Raw genomic sequence first — 21356 nt, 5'->3', positions numbered from 1 at the left:
GCAGGTGTATTGGATCACAGGTGCACATGTTTGCAGATGAGCCCACGAGGATGTGAAAAATCCTCCAAGGATCTTCCCCGGTCATTGCGCCATGCATATGAGACATCCTCTGGTCTTATTCTCTGCAGACCACGGTGGGGTGGGGGGCGTCATCTACCGTGGCTGAATGCAGACCCCCAAGCTGGGCCAACTTTATCCTGCATCGTGGCTTCTTCACTGATTAGCGGCGGGCCCCTCCCCTGGCACCTTAGTGGCCGCTTAGAGCCTGTCTTTCTCCTTTATAGAAGGTGGATGATGGCTGGGGCTCTGTTGTGAGGGTTAGATGTGGGACCATGCTGTCTCTCATTTGCACATGGGCCATTTTTGAGAGGGAAAGGAGGTGCTCATAATGAGGACAACCAAGGTACTTAGACGGGTGGGGGATAGTGTCTGTAACACCCTTGCCATGGTGTCTGTACCACCCAAGGTGCCCACGCCATCCTAGGGGGCCCACCCCACCCAAGGTCCCCAAGCCATCCCAGGTGTCCACACCATCCAGAGTCCCCATACCATCCAAGGTGTCCATACCATCAAGGGGTGCATCCCACCCAAGGTGCGCACGCCATCCCAGGGTTCCACACTATCACAAGGTGCTGGCCCTGCTCTCAACTCCTCTTTGCCTGTATTCCCATCCTGTGTACACCCCCATAGGTGCTGTACGTGGTATACAGCAGGTGCAGAATAAATGCTATTGACGTCCTTTCCACCTGAGAACATTCACTTTTCCACGTCATAGTATTTTTGACTGATTGCAAGGGATGCCCATGGCCGCATTGGAAACTCAGGCAGATTTATCTACGTCTTTCCTTTCTTAACCTTCCCATGAAGCCAGCCCTCCAAATCTTTCATGAACTCCCGTGGCCCTATCAGCTCCAGTTGACCGAAGCCAAAACCTACTGTCTAGAAGGAAGCACTGATGTCTGTATGGTTTATTTTTTTTTTTTTTTTTTTTTGTCTGTATGGTTTAATGGAAACCTGAGTCTATGCAGTCCCTCTCCAATTTTTTTTTTCATGTGTTCTCTTGGGCTGCAGCATGCAGACAGCTTACACATCAGTGGGTAGCGGTGAAGACGACAAAGGCTCTGTGGAGGCCAGTAAAGCAGGGTTCAGTGCACGGCTTCACGTTTTGTACTCCCGGGCAAGCGTGGAGAGCGCTGTCCGCTCGCGGTTCTCTGGAACCGAGACAGAACCCTGCCCTGCATCTCAATGGCATAGACACTGTCCAGGGAGCGGTGCTCAGAGTGGCTTTGCCCCCTCACCGATCACGTTCTGTTCCCTTCTTTCCACGGAGGAAGCCCCATGGGCCCTCCAGCGGCAGGCTGCCTTCGCTCCGGCTCTGCTGTGCAGGGTCAAGGAAAGCCAAGGCGTGGCGAGGGAGGCGGGGGTTGGGGTTGAGCTATTCGCCCGAGCCCCTCTTCCTTCCGTGCAGGGTTACCAAGGAGAGGCTGCGTTTGCGACGCGGGGTCCCAGCTCCCCTCACGAGCCCTTGCTGGCTCTGCTGACCGTTCTCTCCCCTTTGAGCATCAGGGTGGTATCACCTTTGGGACCAGCACTGTTCCTCTTGGCTTCCCTGGTGCTGCCCGCAGCCCTGTCAGTGCTTCAGGAAATTCTCCATAATTCTACCTCGCGTGTATCTTCTCTTGGCTGTTGCGATGTCTTACTGGTTCTGGGCTCTCCCTAGTGCCCCCAGGAAAATGGCAGCTCATTCATAGCCCCCAAAGGCCATCCATGGTACAGCCTAAAGACAACAGGTGCTGGAACTTTGAAGCTCCCGTGTGTAGCAGACACGGTGCAATAGGTAGCTCACTGAAGCCAATCAGAGGTGCTTACCTTAGTAACTGAGTAACAGATGGACTTATCTGCCCTGCAACATAACCCTTATGTGGCTACTATCTCAGGAAATGGGGCAGGCACACACCTGCGCCTCTTTTGGTGAGAATGGTGTTGGTGAACCGGCATCCGGCTTTCTGTAGATGTTAATAGCCAGGGCGCCATACCAGCAGCTGTGATTCTCGTGCCTTTATGGTATGTCGCAGGACAGGAAGGTTGATTTTATGTCAAAATCAAACCTGCAGGGCACCTGGCTGGCTCAGTCAGTGGCGTGCGTGACTCTTGATCTCAGGGTTGTGAGTTCGAGCCCCGTATTGAGTGTAGAGATTACTTTAAACTAAAATAAAAACTACTTAAAAAAATCAAACTTGGAAAAGGGCTCTGTCTCTGCCAGTTGAAGAGTCCCCCACCCCTGAGACAACCTGGTCTGCATGGTGACAGACAGACAAACAGATACTTAGGAAGGAAAGACCTTCATTCTACGGCATTATTTCAAAGGGGGAGGGTGGGGGGGATGTGAAATACTCCAGCCATTAGGTTTACACAATTTCAAAGCTTAGGCAAAAAGGGTTTCTCTTTTATGAGGAGAGGTGACAAAAGCCAGGGAAACCAGGTGTGAGATGTGGGATGAGAGGGTGGACAGACTGGAGAGTAGATCCTAGAATGCTTTCCCCTGGGGTCAGCCTGTCCTCAGGAAGGGCTGTTTGGTGGCTCTGGCTGAGAGTGGGCCCAAGTTCGGGGCCTTGGGGGAAAGGGAGACTCTGAACCAAAGTTTGACAAGCATTTTCTTCTGATTGATAACTGGGGACAAGCCACTCAGTGAATCATTTGAGACAAAGAAAGGGAATTTGGGGGGTCTGTGTGCGGCCTTGTCCAAGGTAGGCATGGGAGGCATCCGTAAATCTTACGTGAGTCACTCGAGGAAAGGTGGATCTTTGCAGTCAGCCATTTTCCAAAACAGAGATGGCAGGGGTATTTGTTAACTATTTCCAATTTGCAAGATCACAAAGGTTGAGTGAAATTCAGTGTCGTTAATGGCAGCACTTGAACTGACCACCTTTTCTTCCATTCAGTGTGGTTCAGCTTTAAGAGAGAAAATATTCAAGGGATACACCAAGACAATGTACCCTTGGGTGTATCTCCATCCCATTCAATGTGGTTGAGCTAGAAGGAGAACATATTCAAGGGATACACCAAGACAGTGTACACTTGGGTGTATCTCCATTGCATGCAGTGTGGTTGACCTAGAAGGAGAAAATATTCACGGGATACACCAAGACAGTGTACACTTGGGCATATCTCCATCTTATGATCTGTTGGCCATGCCCTCGCAGCAGAGCCAAGCTGTGCATTAAAGACGGATTTGAGGGTGATGCCTTGGGGAGATTGGGCAGGCCCTGTTTGCAAGGAGAAGGTGCCCCCTGGGAATATACTCCGTAAACTCCCACTGGCAGAGAAAGCACGAGAGGAGGGTACTTGAATGATGCTTCCATCTCCTTGGCCATCAGCCCATGTCCCTGACAGGCGAGCGGCAGCTGGGAGATGTCTCCTCATAGACAAACATGTCTCCCAGGAAGCGCTCTGGTCGCCTTCCGCCGTGAAGCCCACCAAGCTGCCAAGTGCACGGTAGTGACCTGATTCTGCCGGCTGTTCTCCTAACACGCATTGTCCCGCACTTGTGTTTAGAATCTGTTGTTGCTTGGTAATTTCCATTGATTGTAATGATTTTCTGTGATGCTTAGCAAGGGAAGGTTTAGAAGGGGTTATAAATGGGGCTCATTAGTGAGATGCAAATCGCTTTTACGGCTGTTTCCAAACATTTAAATGACCCATAATTAAATTATGTTGCCAAATTATTTGTTAATTATCATCTTCCTATCAAGTTTATTTCATCAGGAGAGCCCATGCACAGTCTCACAGGCAGAGCGGGCAGTATCTGGCAGGTGGATGCCTTGCAGAGAACAAAGAGAATGCTTGTTTGGTTGGGTTTCTTTCTCAATGGGTATGCATTCGTGCTGTATTTCCACTTTGATCTGTCTTACATGAAGAGTTTACTTATAGACGGACAGGATCTCCTGGTTGAGAAGGATGTCAGCAGTCACTTTGTTCAAATGCCCTGCTTCTCCCCCAAGTCATCCCCGCCACAGCATCCCTGACAGATGGGGCTTTTCAGCCTCTGCCCGGTCATGGCCGGGGAGAGATGCCATGTGACAGGCCGATCATTTCGTGGTCTGGCGGCTCATGGAAGATTGTGTTCCCTGTTTTGGACACCATCCTGACTCTGGCCTCAGAGACAACAGCTAAAACTTTTCTGTCTTTTGTAGACAGCTACTCAGGCAAATTTAAAGGCAATTCTGTGTGTGTGTGTGTGTGTGTGTGTGTGTGTGTGTGTGTGTTTATGCTGAATGACTTCTATTTATTTTTTAGTATAGTTTATTGTCAAATTGGCTAACATACAGGCATATTACAGTTAACTCTGCTCAACGAAAGACGTTCCCCAGACTTTGTCCCATTTATGTTTCAACCACGTTGATACATGGAGAGGGTTTTGGAGAAGGCAAAGTGATACTCATTGAATGCTTGGAACTTGTGTCATGTTCTGTCTTGGTCTGTTTCTGAGATCCTTTCTCCAAGACGGAGAGCCTGGAAAGTTGTGCATTGTTGTGCATTCACATTGGTTTCTACTTTTGCCTCATCCAGTGTGGTAGACAGAGCAAGTAGGCAGTCTCCCACTTGGGTGGGGGAAGGAGAAGGATGAGCTGGGGTCAGGGGACCCCAGCAAGAGGAAGTCTGATTCCTTCGCAGAAGGGTGGAGGGCTGGAGCTGGCAGCGTGTGTGAACCAGCATGGACACCCAGGCACACAGGGCTCTCTTCCAGGGGGCCATGTTGGCTAATCACACCTGTCACACTGGCTCACATATCCCCCGAGACCCTGTGGTGGGTTCACTGCAGACTCACAGTCAAGGGTGTGATTGTTGCATCACTTTGGCCACACGTTTTACGTGGAGTCTTCTCTGGCTATGTTTTGAACCCGACAGAATGTTCTGATAAGGCTGTGCGTTTCAGGTGCTCACCATCTTAACTATCTGAGGAATTAAATGAAAGAAAAAAAAAGAAAGCAGGGATGTCCTAGTTGTTTTGAGTCATCTTCGTCTGATCGCTCATCTGGTCGTTAAATCAGTCATGCCTGCCTCCGATTCCTAATAGCTAAAAATAATGTTCTTCTTTTTCATCTCCAGTCATCACCCAGCTGAACGGTTCTCACCCCCATAAAAAAAATTTAGTACCCCCGACAGAGAACAGTCCCGGAGGCCTTGTGAGATTATAGCCCCGATGGCCATCAATAGGACGAGAAGAAGCTTTTCACTCTCTTTTCAACCCCCTGGCCTTCCCTTCTCCTTCAGACCCTCTGCATGCTCCGTTTTCTGTCGTTTCACATTTGCCAACCATTCTCTCCCATTGCCTGTGACGGAGGTCCATTCCTTCATGCCGAGCGTTACAAAGTACAAATGGTAGGGTACTCGGGGGGTGTTTTGGCCAGGGTATCGGGAATATGCATGCACCCCCACACCTTTGCTGACCAGGCTCTGTGTCTTCCTGGGCAGTCCCTGAGAGAGATCTCTGTACATTGGTAACGTAGGTAGACTTACGTGTTAGTATTTGCTCCAGCGCTGAACGCCGCTGAAGCCTAGCAAGGTACACCAGGATGTGCCCAGACCCTGTGTCCTGCGTGAGGCAGATGGGCAGCACAGCTTCTTCCCACCTGGGAGCGGGGCATGACTCTCTGGGGCACTGGTCCCGTCCCCTCCCCAAAGCCCTCCCTCCTGGTAACATCGCCTGGGAGGGGCATAGCGTTTCCACATCCGAATTTCTTCATGGTGGTTGGGGGGACTCAAACATCGACACCACGACAGTTTCTGTTTTTCATGAAATCCTTCTGTGATTCAATGTTGCTGATCAACAGGTCCCTGAAAAATGGCCGCCTCGCCTTCTGCCATACCTCATTTTAACCACACTTCCACCTACTGCTCTCTGGCACCACAAACTCCCCAGCTTTGGTGACCCCCAACAGACCAGAGAGGGCATTTGAGATGGTCACGTGCCCCAGAGTTTTGAGGACCACTCTGGTTCATAAAATTCGGCAGATTTTGACATAAGTAAACACACGAGGTAAGCCCTGGTCAGGAGTGGATAAGGACGCAGCATTTAGGTGCGGAGGTCAAGGAGAGGTAGTAAGGAGCCGAGCAGAACAGCACTTTCTTCCTCTCACACCGCTGTCCGTTGGTGAGTGTGCTTGACGTCATCCCTGATGTCAGCTGAAATGGCAGCGAGAGGCTCCCATTTGTACTCAATCAAACTCTTCTGGGTGGAGGTTCAGTAGCCTAGAGGGGGTGTGCGCTCTCATGACACACGTTTATTACCGTAATTCCAGGCGGCTTCATCCTTGTGGGTGTGTCTTCATGTCAGAGCTTTGAAGGCCCTAAAGAACCACTATGTTTAGAGCATTCAGTCTCCCAATGCATAGGAAATTCAGTGCCAACAGCAGGATATCATGTTGGTTATTTGCATTTGTGAACCAGCTGGATTCTCTCCAGAGCACCTCTCCATCTCAAAATGCACTTTGTTCTTTGTGACAAAAACACAGGTCTCTGCAAAGATAATCTCTGAGCTAGAGGTGGCTAGGTGGGTCAGGCAGTTAAGGGTCCGACTTCGACTCAATTCATAATCTCACGGTCTGTGGGTTCGAGCCCCATGTCGGGCTCTGTGCTTACAGTTCAGAGCCTGGAGCCTGCTTCAAATTCTGTGTCTCCCTTTCTCTCTGACCCTCCCCAGCTCATTCTGTCTCTCTGTCTCTCTCTCTGAAAAATAAACATTAAAATTTTTTTAATAAAAATAAATTTAAAAAAGAAAAACTCATCGTAAAAGCAATTCACTCATTACAAAATATACTTTTCACAAAATGACACTCTATCAAAGCTCCATGGCATTAAATATTTTCTAGGAACTGTGATAACATAAGTAAATATATACTTGTGATAATTATGAATTATTCCATGCAAGGGGGGAGGGGGACTGATAATCCTCTTTTGTCTTAAATGCAAGCCATTAGATGTGAACATCTACCTACAAGAGATTCAACCATCTAGGCGGAAAATGATGAATCATGAGCAATAGAAGTTCCCCTTATAAAATCTGGGATAACAGTGAAATATTAACTTTTATAAGACACTGATAGTTGTAGACATTTCAGCATACTAATATAAGGTGATATATCAGTGCCTGTGTATACTCTCTCAGGGACAGATCTATTTTGTCATACTTATTGTCACTCTGTGTATATGTGTATATTTAGGGTGTGTATATGTATCATATATGTGTGTGTAAATGTAAATGTATGTAGAGTCCATGGTATATATATACTGTATACAGTGTATATAGTGTACACATACATGTATATGGTATGCAAGAGTGTATTTTGGTTCTCAGTTACTAAAGAATTTAATGAGAAGTTATATGGTGAACACAGGTGTTCATTTGGGTTGTACTTAAATGAAATGCCTTATATGCGGGGGCAAAGACAGCAACATGAATGTTGTTAACCTGTGCATGATATAGCTGTTTCAGAATATGTAGGTGTTCACAGATTTTAACCGTGCAAATTCTTGTGAAGAGGAATTCCATAGATTTTAACCCTGCAAGTAACTGTGAAGAAGAATTCCATAACCGTGGTCGGGAGTCCAGGAGTAGAATTGATGGTGGTGAAGTATTTTTCCATATTTTGTGTTTTAAAACTACGTAATTACCATCGGCAGATGAGTGGAAAACAAAAGGTGGTCCGTCAGCACGATGGGATGTTGTTCAGAAGCGGGAAGGAAATCCCGACCCGTACTTCATCGTGGATGAACCTCGAGGACGTTGTGCTCAGTGCATAAGCCAGAGGCAGAAGGGCAGCTACTGTCTGGTTGCGGTCACATGCGGCACTTGGAGTAGTCAGGCTCGTGGAGATGCAGACTAGCAGGGTGGGGTCCAGGGGCCTGGAGATGAGGAGTCAGTGTTTAATGGGGACAAAGTTTCAGTGTGAAGAGTGTTACGGAGATAGGGGTGATGTTTGCCTAACAGTTATGGATGTACTTAGTGCCACTGAGCTGTACACTCAGAAGCAGTTAAGAGGGTATGTTTTATGTGGATTTTTACCACAATTAAAAATCTTTTAAAAATTACATAATTAGGGGCACCTGGATGGCTCAGTTGGTTAAGAAGCGTCTGTCTCTTGATTTCGGCTCATGATCTCAGGGTTTGTGGGGCTGAGCTCCTTGTTGGGCTTCATGCCCAGCGTGGAGCTTAACATTCTCTCTCTCCCCTTCTACCCTTTCCTTGTGTTCTTCAGCTCGCTCTCTCTCTCTCAATATAAAGAAATATAAGAAATAAAAACAAGAATTGCATAATTAGTGATAAAATACTCAAGCAGCCCAGCCATGCATGCAGTAAAATAGAATACTCCACCCACACCTTGTCCCCAGCACCTCTCCTAGCTGTTGGCCAGGCCCCTCTCTTCACTTTTCTCTGTGCGTGGATTTGGGGTCTGGCAGTACTGGGCTATAACCCCTCCCATCAGTCACTTGCTCCATGACGTCACGTCTCGGGCTCACCCCCATCATCTGTAAAATGGGAGTTGTCACAGAGTCTCCCACACTGGTTCTTGGAAGAAGTTGGTGGGCTCTGCACCATGGGAACCTCAGGACTAACGAGCTGATGCAAACTGAAGGCTGTGAGTTGTTACTATTGCTGTGACCGTTTGCGGGTGTCTTCGCCGCCCTGATTGTGAAGCCTTTTGCTCTTGGCATTGCTTTCCCCCCGGGGTTGAGGGTGTATGTTTTGGTTGCCCTGAACTCCAGACCAGGGGCTCCCCTTCAGCTGGCTTGTCTGGTGGGGTCTTGAGGAGACCAAAGGACCATTATTACCACCTTTGCCTGAGAAATTCCCCGCATCCTGGACCGGCCTGGGATGAGTCTAGTCTCATGACAGTCTCTTGGGTGCCCTACTTCAGCCAGGGTACCTGCCTCCTGGCATTTCTCAGTGTCAAGGTGAATGCGCAGCCTTGTCAAGGTACCTAACACAGGTTGACGTGCCCGGACATTTACCTGGACCCTCGGGGGAAATGCTTGTCAGGAAGTCAAACGTGATGGGGGGTCGAATGCTCCTCTCATGCTGGATCACAGTTCTCGGGGAACATTTTGCTCTGTGTCCGTGCTTTCAGAGCCTGCCCCTCTCCTGCTGAACAGAAAGAAAATATAGAGTGGGCTGCAGGCAGACTTAGGGAAAAGCCATCAGGTTGGGGGAACGCGACCATCACAGGAGCTTAGACGAGCTAGGAGCCCTTGTGCTGTCCGGCTGGAGGACAGAGGCGTGCGGGGATCGAGCAACCCGGGCGCTGGTGGGGAAGGAGCGCCAGCACCAGTCTGTGGAGCGTTGTGCCCAGATCCCTTGCTGACCTCCTCTTCGTATTCCGGACCGTAAGCTGTACGAGCGAAAGAGAGAGAAGTGAGCAGCGGCCACGAGGGTCTTCCAGGGCTCCAAACTCAGCATTTCTCCAACCGTTCCAAGATTTCAAATGCATAGGAAAAGTTTCAGCAAGGCTTCATTTTTAAAACACCTTTCTTCATTCATGTTATTATATCAGCGCAACTATTTTCATTGTGCTACTTATTTCATTATTTTTATTTTACTTTTCAAAGATTTTTTTAAAGTATATTTTTTGAGAGAGAGGGAGAGAATGCACAAGCAGGGGAGGGTCAGAGAGAGAGGGAGGCACAGAATTTGAAGCAGGCCCTAGGCTCTGAGCTGTTAGCACAGAGCCCGACGCGGGGCTTGAACTCACGAACTATGAGATCATGACCTGAGCTGAAGTTAGATGCTTCACCAACTGAGTCGCCCAGGTAGCCCTGAATATTAATTTTAGAAAAATTGCAAGCCATTTATTGCTTTTTGTTAAAGCATAGTCGGCATACAATGTTATATTAGGAAAATCACAATTTATATTTACATCTTTAAAAACACCTGTTTTAACACATACTCAGGTAGGTTTTTTTCTGTCCTGATGTCAGGTGATTACTATGGTTTTAAAACAGGACATCTATTTAGATAACACTTTGTCAACCAAATATATTGGTTCGTAAATTTATCATATATAGTTTGAATGGAATAAAACTGCATTTCTTTTAAAGAAATATATGGTCTGTAAGTGTAGAGTTTTCTCTATTTTCAGTACGCCTTTTTCCCCATTGAGCAAATAGATCAGGAACATTTTTGTTGCCATGGTAAAGCTTCTGTTATGTAAGCACATTGTTAATTTTTCTTTAATGAACGAATGTAATGTAATTACACCTGCAGTTTCGAAGATGTTCTTTTGTCTCTCTCCTTCATAATGATTACGTTTTAGGAATACCTGCTTCCTCATGAAAGTTTTTCTTTTTTGCCAAATTAAGATTATTCCAAAAAGTAATTTTTAAGGGGGGATCGTATGCAGTTTTTCAGAAATTAATGTGCCTTGCTCATATTTAGGAGTAGAACACTTTCTTTTCTTTTTAAAGTACTTTTTGTCAACTGTGTTTCAACAGTTTGAAACATCTTTATAAACACCTTGTTCTAATTCATGCTTTTGGGGAACAAATATATTGTGGTTACTTCAGACAGTAATAATTTAGATGCAATAAGATTCTAGATGGCTATTAACAAACTTAAATTTCCTAACATTTTTAATTGGGCTAGATGATTGGTCTCACCCAAAGCCCAACTATATCTACCATAGGCAGGCACATTTTGGAAGTATAATTAATGACATAATGCTACATTGAGCTAACCAAACCCATTCTGTGATTCAGAAATTCATACTGTATAGATGAATATATATAGATGAATATTAATAATTATTAAAGGGCTTTCATCCTATTGGGTTTAACTCTAATTAAAAAAAAAAAAAAAGCCTACACCTGAATTAATAGGCATCTCAGCAAAATTTTGCACAGGAAATTGGAGCTAATTTTTCCCAGGGAAGATTCATGTGTACAATGGACCCTTACTGTGTTAAGATTCTGGTGTCAATCAGATTCATAATCTTAAGCCCCAGACATTTTTTGTCTCCGTCCTTCTCTGCAAAGCTCATTGCCCCAGTATCACCCCAGAGAGCAAGGTTGAAGTCTCATTGATGACTCTGTCTCCAATACCTCATCTTCTGTTAATTTCGTGGTTGTAATAATAGCATCCCCAGTCCGTCCCGTTCTCTCCCGCCTGCCCCCACCATGTCTGGGTACCAACATCTCTGTGGAGTCATGAGCACGTGGCCACATTTCCTCCAACCTCTGCCAGATCCAAGCTCCATGAAGCAGCGGGATGATGAGAAAACGCAAATCAGACACACCCGTGACCCCTGATTGGGTTCGTCACGTCTGTCCACTGTGCCCTCCGTGGGCTAACGGTGCTGTCCGCTTCTGACCCCTGCTGTTCCTGCAGACTGTTCTCTAGCTCGTAGTTCCACTGTTGCAGGGAAAAACAAAGAACGGGAAAATGGCACGCGGCAGCGGGAAAGCTGTGCATTCGGCCGTGTCCGCAACAAACACAGTAAAAGCACGGAAGTCGTCCCATCACCTGACCGGTTCCCTGAATGCTCGCTTTATGTTTTCTTTCTGTACATTTAGAATATGAGTAAACACACAACAAAACAAAATCCGGGAAAAAATGGATTATTTTGGTGAAACATTACTTAGGACTCACAGGAGCCTGGATTTTGCTTCGTTTAATCTGTCAACCGTATTCCTCTGGGCGACCAGAAGTACATTTTTCATTCCTGGTATTTTCAACTTTCAATGTAAAACAAAAATTCATTTTTCACATGGTTGGTGAGCTGAGCGATGTATCTTTAAATTACTTACATAAATCCTGACTAGCCATTGCTAATGAAGCATGTTCCTAAAATAAGTTCAGCATGGCCTATGAGCCTGGCCATGGAGAGGCTTTCTCAGGCCCTCATTCCACAACCGAACTTCCCATCCAAGGCGATAGCACTTTCTATGAGTTTTCTGCCTCCGTGTAATCAATGACGGCAAACATCAGCAGCTCGAAGCCTGTGAGCGTGTTATCTCCAGAGGTTCAGTGCGTAGGCAGTCACAGCTTAGCTGGCCCCTGGGTTGTGGTAGACGTTCTGGCCAGGACGGTGTCTCATCCAAAGGATCTGTTCCCGAGGTTGCTCAGGTGGTTGTGGGCAGATCTCGTTTCTTGCAGGCTGTCGGCCTGAGGGCCTCGGGTCCTTGCTTCCTGCTGGCTGGGGGCCTCCATCACTTGCCCACCACGGATGGGCGTCCCTCCAGTTGGGGAATCTCACTTCTTAAAATGCAGCAGGAGAAGAGGCTGCAGCCACACGGAGGTCATCGGGTGTTGTAACCTCATCAAAGATGCCACGCGCCTTCCGTGTTCCACCTTCCGTTCGTTAGCAGCAAGCCTGGAGGCCCAGCCCCACAGCAGGGGACGGGATTATCCCGGAGGGGAATGGAAAGCAGGAGGCTGCCGCGGGGGTCACCGCTTGCATCGTTTCAAACTCTGTCGCTGTCCTGACTGTCATCTCCGCAAAGTTGTAAGAATGGTGGAGTGCTGACTCCCGCTAACGACTGCTGGCCACTACTGAAGGCTCCCTTATGGATTCATAGCACTCAGCGTGTAATTTTATCTTCTCCAGGGCACTGACAAGCTATTGTTATGGCCGTCCCCGTTTGACACACGGAAGTGCCGACAAAGAGGCTGAATTCATGCTGGGGAGAAAGTCGCCGTCACCCAGACGGGTGGCCACTTCCGAATCCTTATGTAGAAGCTGAGCAGTGCACACAGGAGAGCACGGGCCATGAGGGGCAGATGCAGGAGGCAGAGACGGGCTGGTGATTTGACATATGGGGGGGGTACGCGCGGCAGGTGGTCATGGGTCAGCCTCTCTCCACCGGGGCCCTGTTGCTGCCGGCAGTGAGTGCGCAAGGCCGGGGTGCAGCTGTGTGCCCTCCAGGGACCAGTGAGCCCCCAGCAAGGATGCCAGTGACATCAGGGCCGGGGACCCTGTTCATAACAGGGAGGAGGCAATAATCAGTAATCATTTACTTACACAATAAATGATTAATCCTGATGAAATAGTCCTAATACTGATGCGCATGCACTCCTGTTATTTCTTCACATAGGTGAGCTGACAAAGGCGTAGGCAGAGCGCTTACACTGCGCACAAGCACTCACAGAAGTGCGGTTCCGAATAAGAAGTTGTGTGTGTTTGTGTCTAGGTGAAAGGAAGCATGAAAGCACTGAGCAGTTAGCGCACATGTGCGGTGTTGTGGTTTTCTCACCCTCTCTGGCGGGAAGGCCCCACGTTGCTTTGTTGTGGGGGCAGGAAGTTAGGGAGCTGCTCCTTTATCCATCGCTGGTTTTAGTTCCGGATTTGCAAAGCATTAAATCCACTCAGGGACCCCTGACGTGCGACCGCAAGGCGTTTCCTGGGCATTACACCCAGTAGGGTGTCTCCAGTACTCTTGAGAAGCTCAACTGTATGTCAGGCTTTTTATCCACAGATGGGTGCTCCTTTGCAAATCCTTCTCTTGCCCATCGAACCTTCCAACCGTCTAAAACACAGTGTAGTGTCCTTACTAACCCACCATCCAGTGGAGTTAGGAGTGAGGCATTTGAAGTCAACAGAGTAAACGTCAGTGCTCCATGTCACGTGGTTTTCTTGGATGCTCGCCCATCAGCCTCTGCCTCCATGGTGCCCACAGCGCAGGGAGGAGAGAGAGCATGCTTCCAGTTGTACAGCCTCCAGAGTTGCTGTTCACTGGGTATGCATTTGCTGACTCACAAATGCTGCGATACGTCAGGGAGTATGTTCAGAGAGGAGGGATCACAAAGGACATGGATGTTGGCCATGACTGGGGGCTGTGATGCATCTCCTGCATGCTCCCTGGCACCCACCGGGCCTGTCGAACAACATGGCTGGGACAGCACCTGCCTGGGGTCTGCCTCTCACCTGACGGGGACCCAGGGTCAGGCTGCAAAAGCACTAGACTGCGGGGAGTGGAGGAGCGAGGGAGGCAGACAACAGAATGACCTGGGAAGCCACATCCTCCTGTGGAGGAGAGTCTAATTCCCAGGGTCGGGCTGTGGTTCCAGTGGAAGGTGGGATGGGCACCCTGATTCCAGTCTAGGAGGTTGGAGACAGCGATGGGAGACGAAGAAGCAGGGAGAGGGAAGCTAGCATCCCCAAACCCGGAAAGGGCCAGAAAACGGAAGCTCCACGTGCCTCACAAGATGGCGTCAGGAATGGACACACAAAGGGTTGTTTGCATGTCTGTGTGGATGACGTTGCATTTCTGGGTCTTAAAAGCACACTAATTCATGTATCTTAACGTTCTAGACATAGGAAGGCTGAAGTGAGTCTTCAGGGCAAAGATGCAGGTGTGAGCGGGTTCCTTCTGGAGGCTGCAGGTCCAGGGATTATGGTGTGGACGTCAGAACCGTCTGTGGTGAAGACAGTCACAAGACGGGGCTACAGTCCCTTCCTTGGCTGAGTTTGCACCCTGAGCTGCCCCAGGCTATGAACCTTGTGCTCCTTGAGTTTTGAAACATTTGCCCTTCTTTCCCTTTAAAAACAAACAAACAAAAGCTAATATTAGAAAGGAGAGGACATTGACCGTTGGGTCTCAGTGAAGTACCTATCAGAACTTTTAGCTACTTACAGAGCTTACCTGCCAAGAAGAGATAGAAGATGGTGGTGTTTGCATTCTTCCCAGCAGAGCCTGTGTCTTGGCGTAGAGTCGAGACAAGAGGTCACAGGGCACCTGGGTGGCTCAGTTGGTTAGCTGTCCAACTCTTGGTTTCCACTCAGGTCGTGATCTCGCAGTTCATAGGTTCAAGCCCCATGTCAGGCTCTGAGCTGATGCTGCCGAGCCTGCTTGGAACTCTCTGTATCTCTGCCCCTCGCCCCCCCATGCTCTCTCTGTCTTTCTCAAAATACCTAAACTTAAATAAAAAGAAAGAAGTGAGAGGTTGTTACTTTCCTTAGAGACAGAAATGTTTGTTTTGGAAGCAAACACCCAGAGAAGAGAGAATAAAGTTTCTTGCCCTCCAGTGTCTTAGTGTGTTCTTGCAGCACAAATGGCCTGGGGCTGCCAGGTTGGGAGAAGGTCCCAAAAAGGAGACGGCCCATTGCACGCTGGCGCCCCTCACTTCTGTCTGTGTCCTTCCCTCTGCAGGAAGATGAGGCTCCACCTGCTTCTGCTGTCTTTCCTGAGTGCGGCCCAGAGCCATGCAGCCACAAGGCCCAACTTTGTCCTGCTGCTGGCCGATGACCTCGGCATCGGAGATGTGGGATGCTACGGAAACAAGACACTCAGGTGAGGTGACGCAGGTGCGTGTGAATGCCTGGGCCTGCTCGTAGGCAGCGGTCCCCAGCGACGTGGACACAGGACAGAGTGCACACACCACCCCCTCATGGCACGTGCATTCACGTGCGACTTCTCGTGGACACAGGCAGATGCTTCATGTGTTGAACACGTGTGACCACTAGAAAGATCCTCCTAATGACTGACCGACTCAGTGATCCTACCCTGCTTTGGCACGTCCTCCGTCCCCTCCTCACGTCGGCTCGCCTCTTTATCTTCTCTTCTCTGTCTGCTACCTGGGTTTGTTCCCAAGGGTGTCCCCTCTGCCCTCATCCCAGCTTATTTTGTCTCCACAGTCACCAGCCACCCTGGCCAGGACAGGTGCCCCAGAGGCACGTGTCAGGTTGAATGACTCCGGAACCTTCCAAGGGTCAGGGATCATTGATGGTAGAAGGACAGTGGGGACCAGAGTCAGGGACAGATGAGGCCATTTGGTTTCTCAGCCCCCTGCGTGACACTGGGTTCACGTAACACCTATTCTAAGGGCCCTTTGGCTTAAGAAAGGAAGTCGGCCCTTAAGTAATAGAATATTGGCATCAAGGCAGCATTTTCTCATTATAATAGTGATGAAACAGTCACATAGAATGGCCCTGAGCTTCCTCTTACCAACGGTCAGTACAAACGGAATCACACGAGATGGGGAAGGAGATCATGTGCTTTCATAGAACCTTCTCATAAGATCCATGAATAGTGACTGTGTGGACCCGGGGGTGGGCGCGTTGGTCAGTGCCACGGGAGACTGATGTACTTCCTCGCCATCCCTCTGCCTCCTCATCGTCTCTTCAGCATGACACCGCCGCGTGGAGGGGTGTTTCACTGTGATGCGTCACATCAACCAGATGGGCTCTGAGCTCTTCTTATGACGGGAAACCATTGTGCAAGAGGCATAACCAGGCATGCCTTGGTCCCACCCCAAAACTTTGTATCAGATGCTGCTTGTTTTATGTTGTTTTTTTAATGTTTAGTTATTTTCGAGACACAGAGAGAGAGAGAGACAGAGAGAGAGAGAGAGAGAATCCCAAGCAGGCCCCAAACCGTCAGCACAGAGACCGATGTGGGACTTGAACCAGCAGACAGTGAGATCATGACCCGAGTCAAAATCATGACTCTGATGCTTAACTGACTGAGTTAAGTGACTGAGCCACTCACGTACCCCTCTGTCATTCAGATTTTATTTTACTTATTTATTTTTTAATAATTTTCTTTACGATTATTTATTTTTGAGAGAGAAGACAGAGTCCCAAGCAGGCCCCACACTGTCAGCACAGAGCACGACGTGGGGCTCAGTCTCACAAACTGTGAGATCATGACCTGAGCCGAAACCAGGAGTCAAATGCTTAACTGAGTGAACCACCCAGGCACCCCGATGCTGCTTGTTGTTTTAAGCTGTGTGCTTCCCTGTGACATTTGTTAGACTTTTAAACACATGGACGAGGATGAGATTTCAGTTGAACACATAAGTTTTCCACCCCACCATTAGCCCCGTTTTGTTAAAAAAAAAAAAAAGCATAGATCTTACTTTTTGCCACTCACCATACATCTCTTGTTATTAATTTCCTTTTTCTTATCAGGATCATAATATGTATTCATTTAAAATTTTTGATTTATTATTTTTAATGTGATATGTATTCCTTGGGTGCCTGGGTAGCTCAGTGAGTTTAGCGCCTGACTCTTGTATTTAGCTCAGGTTCTGATCTCACAATTCATGAGATCAAACTCCACATCAGGCTCTGTGAGGACAGTGTGGAGCCTGCTTGAGATTCTCTCTCTCTCTCTGCCCCTCCAGTCTCAAATAAACATTAAAAAATGTATGTATTGTGCTCGCTTTGGCAGCACATATACTAAAATTGGAACGATACAGAGAAGATTAGCATGGCCCCTGCGCAAGGATGACACGCAAATTCGTGAAGCGTTCCATATTTTTTTATTGTTGAGTAGTATCCCAAAGTATGGATATGCCACAGTTTATTTATTTACTAGGGTTGTTTTTAATTTATCGTGACTATAAATAAAGTTGCTATGAACATTCCTAAAAAAATATATATATATATGTATTCCTGAAGTTCACGGAGAGAATACATAATTGTTTATATTCAGGTGTCTTAATTAGAAAATTACACCCAAGCCTTAAGGTTCCATTTCTACCCAATCTCAAAAGAAAAAACAAAAGTGTATAAAATCATAATGAAGAATTCATGTCACCATGTCCCCCAGATCTGTCTTCTTCCATATTCGATTCCAGTTCTTTATGCATTACATTTCTTGTTTTCTATTTTATACACTCACGCCAAACCAGTCAGATTTCATGGTGGGCCCGTCTAGGCACGGGGAGGTTTAAGTCAGGTACACAGACTCAGCTCTTCTGAATCTTCTAAACCCTTGACTGAAGACAGAAGCACAGTAGAGACGTTGACTATCCAACGTGCACACTAAATTCATGGGTGGGGGAGCCTGTTGCCTGTAGCACTGCGAGGAGATGACTGTCCCCTTGATGCTGTGCGTCACCGAGGGCTATTCTGTGTGGGCACCGGAGCAGGGGGCCGTGGGCCACGACAAGCAAGATGTGTGTTACCCTGCGGTGTAGTCATGAGCACAGTCAGCTGAGCTGTCCCTTTGTGGTGAGCAAGCTGCTGTGGCAGGATCTGTGTCCCACGCACGCATCAGACCCCCTTAGGGACAAGCTTGGTCCCAGGAGGCCTGGGAGAATCCCATCTGTGCCAGGATCTGCAGGGCGGAAGGTGGCCAGGCTGGCCGAGAGGCAGGGGCTGCGTTCCCAGTGGACAACGTGGGAGGAGAGCTCAGCGCGGCCCTAGGACTGCGTGCCTAGTGCATGTGCAGCGACGCCCTGACAGGGCCAGCCGGTCCGTTCGCAGAGCAGAAGCCCTGGGACAGTTGGTCTGGCCTCGTGTGTCCCCCAGGGGTTTCCCTGGGTGATGGAGAGGTGGCGCACTGCAAGAAGCCACAGCGGAGGCTGCACATTTCTGGGTCATCACAAATGACGTGAGTCTTCTGTTGTAGGACTCCCAACATTGACCGGTTGGCTGGAGGAGGGGTGAAGCTCACGCAACACCTGGCAGCGTCGCCCCTGTGCACGCCGAGCAGGGCGGCCTTCATGACAGGCCGGTACCCCGTCCGATCAGGTAACCTCCGTGCACCATGGCCACGGCTGCTGTCCTCCTGAGGGCCTCCCGGAGGAGGAGGCCTCCTCTTTCAGTGCTCATTTCTCCTGCTTCAGGAATGGCATCTGAGACCCTCGTGGGTGTGTTTCTCTTCTCGGCCTCATCCGGAGGACTTCCCACCAGTGAGATTACCTTTGCCAAGCTTCTCAAGGATCAAGGCTATGCAACAGCTCTGATAGGTATGGGCAGCTTTGGAGGGGAGTTGAGGGCCTGGGCAGGGTGAGTGGGACCAGGCATGATGACTGCCTTCTTAAGGATGACATCATGCATACAGTTTGTACGACTTCAGACAGGGAACAAATGATTTCCATTTAAATTAAAATGCAATGCACCTATCGGAGCTATTTGAATATAAAGATATGGTCAGTGTGTGTGAGTATATGTGTGTGTATGGATGGATAGGTAGATAAATATAGATAGATGATAGATAGATGGATAGAGATAATGATAGATACATGGACTGTTGGATGTATGGATAAATGGAAAGATAGGTGACAGAGGTAGGGATGGATAGATCAACAGATGAAGTGGATGATGGACAGATGAACTATGGATGGATGAATGATGGATGGATACATGGATGGATGATGGATAGATAATGGACAATAGATGGATAGGTAATGGATGTGGATGATAGATGGATAATGGGTGGGTGGGTAGATGCATGGATGTTGAATGGATGGATAATGGGTTGATGGATAGATGCATGATGGATGGATGGGTGGATGATGGGTGGATGATGGGTGGATGGGTGAATGATGGAAGATGGTTAGATGGATGGATGTTGAATGGATGGATAATTGGTGGATAGATGGATGATGAGTGGATGGATGTTGGATCAATGGATGGGTAATGGGTGGATGGATAGATAATGGATTTACAGATGAGATACAGAGATGAAACAGATGATAGGTGATAGATTGATAAATCGATAATTATACAAAGCCCCACAGCATACAAAACTGCATATATACACCATGCTATTGAACATTTTAATTTTATATATTAGTGATAAAATTATGTCAGACTTTGTCTCACTTGTCCTTGATTTTATTCAGTAGTTAGGAGTAATACATTCTCCCTTTTTAGTTGATAAGCTTAGGTCTATGTGGGTCATCAGATGGATCCCAAAATATCTCATAGAAGCAAAATGGCCATTGTCTTCCCTCCTACTCTTGTCATAAAACCATCATGATGTTTTTCTTTTGTGAGGCACTCACTAATTTAGTGGTATAATTAACATTTTATAAGAAATGTCATAGATGTTTAAAATAATTGCTGAGTTCTGAGTGTGATTTCCTTATGCTTCAGGTGTACCTTTCTGAGAAAGGATGCATTTGCACTTTTAACATTCAAGGAACAAACCAAGTTGGTTTTATGACTTTAATTATAAGGAAACGTCTTTAAAAATCACTTCTGTGTATCTCTGTCACCCACCTGTTAAATATGTTAGGTGTTTGTCTCTTGGGTTTTCTGTTGTTGTTAAATAAGTTACTGTTTTCTGGTAGAGCGAGTAGTGAACATCCTGTTGTTTGTGGACAAGGAAGTGAAAACCGTGCTTCTACAGAATGGTAGGCATTTGGCTCATAAATGTGCAGAGCGATCCCACTTTTCACCGAGTGGGAATCAGAAGCTGACGTTCCGGTCAGGGTGTTCCTTGGGTCTAAACGTATCACCCACTTCCTTCTCAGGGAAGTGGCACCTTGGGACGAACTGTCACAACAAAACCGACTTTTGTCACCACCCGTTGAGCCACGGCTTTGACTATTTCCATGGGATCCCTGTGACCAACCTCAGGGACTGCAAGCCCGGAGAAGGCAGCGTCTTCACCAGGGGCATCAGGATGCTGGTGTTCATCCCCCTCCAAATCATAGCGATCACTCTCCTCACCTTGGCGGTGCTTAAGTACCTGGGGCTGGCCCATGTGCCCCCCGCGGTCTTCTTCTGCCTTCTCTGCCTGGCCGCCATGATCCTGGGCTTCCTCGTGTGCTTCCTGCATTACTTCCGGCCCCTGAACTGCTTCCTGATGAGGAACCATGAGATAAGCCAGCAGCCCATCTCCTACGACAACCTCACGCAGAGGCTGGTGGCGGACGCGGCCCAGTTCATACGACGGTCGGTATCACCTCTTATCCTGACATTGCTGTCAGTGAAGTGTAGTGCTTGGTTATTTCTGTACTGGCTGGAAAGACAGGTGGTCCTTCCAGCCACGTCTCCCCTTCCATGTAGACGAGATTTCTCCAGCCAGTCCGGGAGGAGGGATGTGGAAAGCAGAGTGGTGCGTGATAGCAAGTGCAGTGGGGTAGGCTCTCGCCAGAGTGGCTCCGCGCATATCCCTCCTGTCCTGTGCTTCTGGTGCCCTGCCCGGAAAGGTGTACCACATGACAAAAGGGGCTTTAAGGTATCACCGGGGCATTCCTCTTCAAGTGTGCACTGTGTAAGCATAGATGTCCTTGCAACACAAACGACATGGGGAACCCCCCCCATGCAAATTTCTGAGCAAAACAACAGTGAGGAGAATGGGTGAAGGTGACCATCACATTTAGGTCTGGGAGGACCCCGTTAGCGCATAGTGTTAAGGGTTGCAGTCAGCAAGGGCAGTCACCATCCAGGGAGGGTCGACGGCGTTCCTGAGCCGCGACTGTATCCGGAACACCTGCTTTCGAAAACAACCGTTCTGTCCCGTATGTAACTTTAGAGAAAAGTGCATATTTCTTTTTTTCTCTTTCAAGTTTATTGATTTATTTTGAGAGACAGGGAGAGACAGAGGGAAGGGCAGAGACAGGGGGAGATAGAGAATCCCAAGAAGGCTCCACTCCATCAGCACAGAGCCCGACACAGGGCTCA

General features: G+C 48.1%; 1 protein-coding gene and 1 non-coding gene across 8 annotated transcripts in view; both read left to right on the top strand.

Annotated features, from left to right (window-relative positions):
* Window positions 1-21356, top strand: part of STS (steroid sulfatase) — a 160760-nt gene that overhangs the window by 60319 nt on the left and 79085 nt on the right. For 6 of the 7 annotated variants that reach the window (XM_039238554.1, XM_039238553.1, XM_039238552.1 and 3 more), the window contains 4 exons: window positions 15142-15282; window positions 18349-18470; window positions 18545-18688; window positions 20201-20624. In XM_039238554.1, the coding sequence (XP_039094485.1) occupies window positions 15142-15282; window positions 18349-18470; window positions 18545-18688; window positions 20201-20624 (831 nt within the window). The remainder of the gene's footprint in view (window positions 1-15141; window positions 15283-18348; window positions 18471-18544; window positions 18689-20200; window positions 20625-21356) is intronic. The other variant, XM_039238555.1, reaches the window with a different exon arrangement.
* LOC120235981 lies at window positions 17148-17254 on the top strand. Its single transcript, XR_005529559.1, has one exon. It is a non-coding gene; the product is annotated as a U6 spliceosomal RNA (small nuclear RNA).

The sequence above is a fragment of the Hyaena hyaena genome, unplaced genomic scaffold (genome assembly GCF_003009895.1).
Source record: "Hyaena hyaena isolate Hyena2069 unplaced genomic scaffold, ASM300989v1 scaffold_142, whole genome shotgun sequence".
Lineage (NCBI taxonomy): Eukaryota > Metazoa > Chordata > Mammalia > Carnivora > Hyaenidae > Hyaena > Hyaena hyaena.
This window is presented reverse-complemented; position numbering and strand designations above follow the sequence as displayed.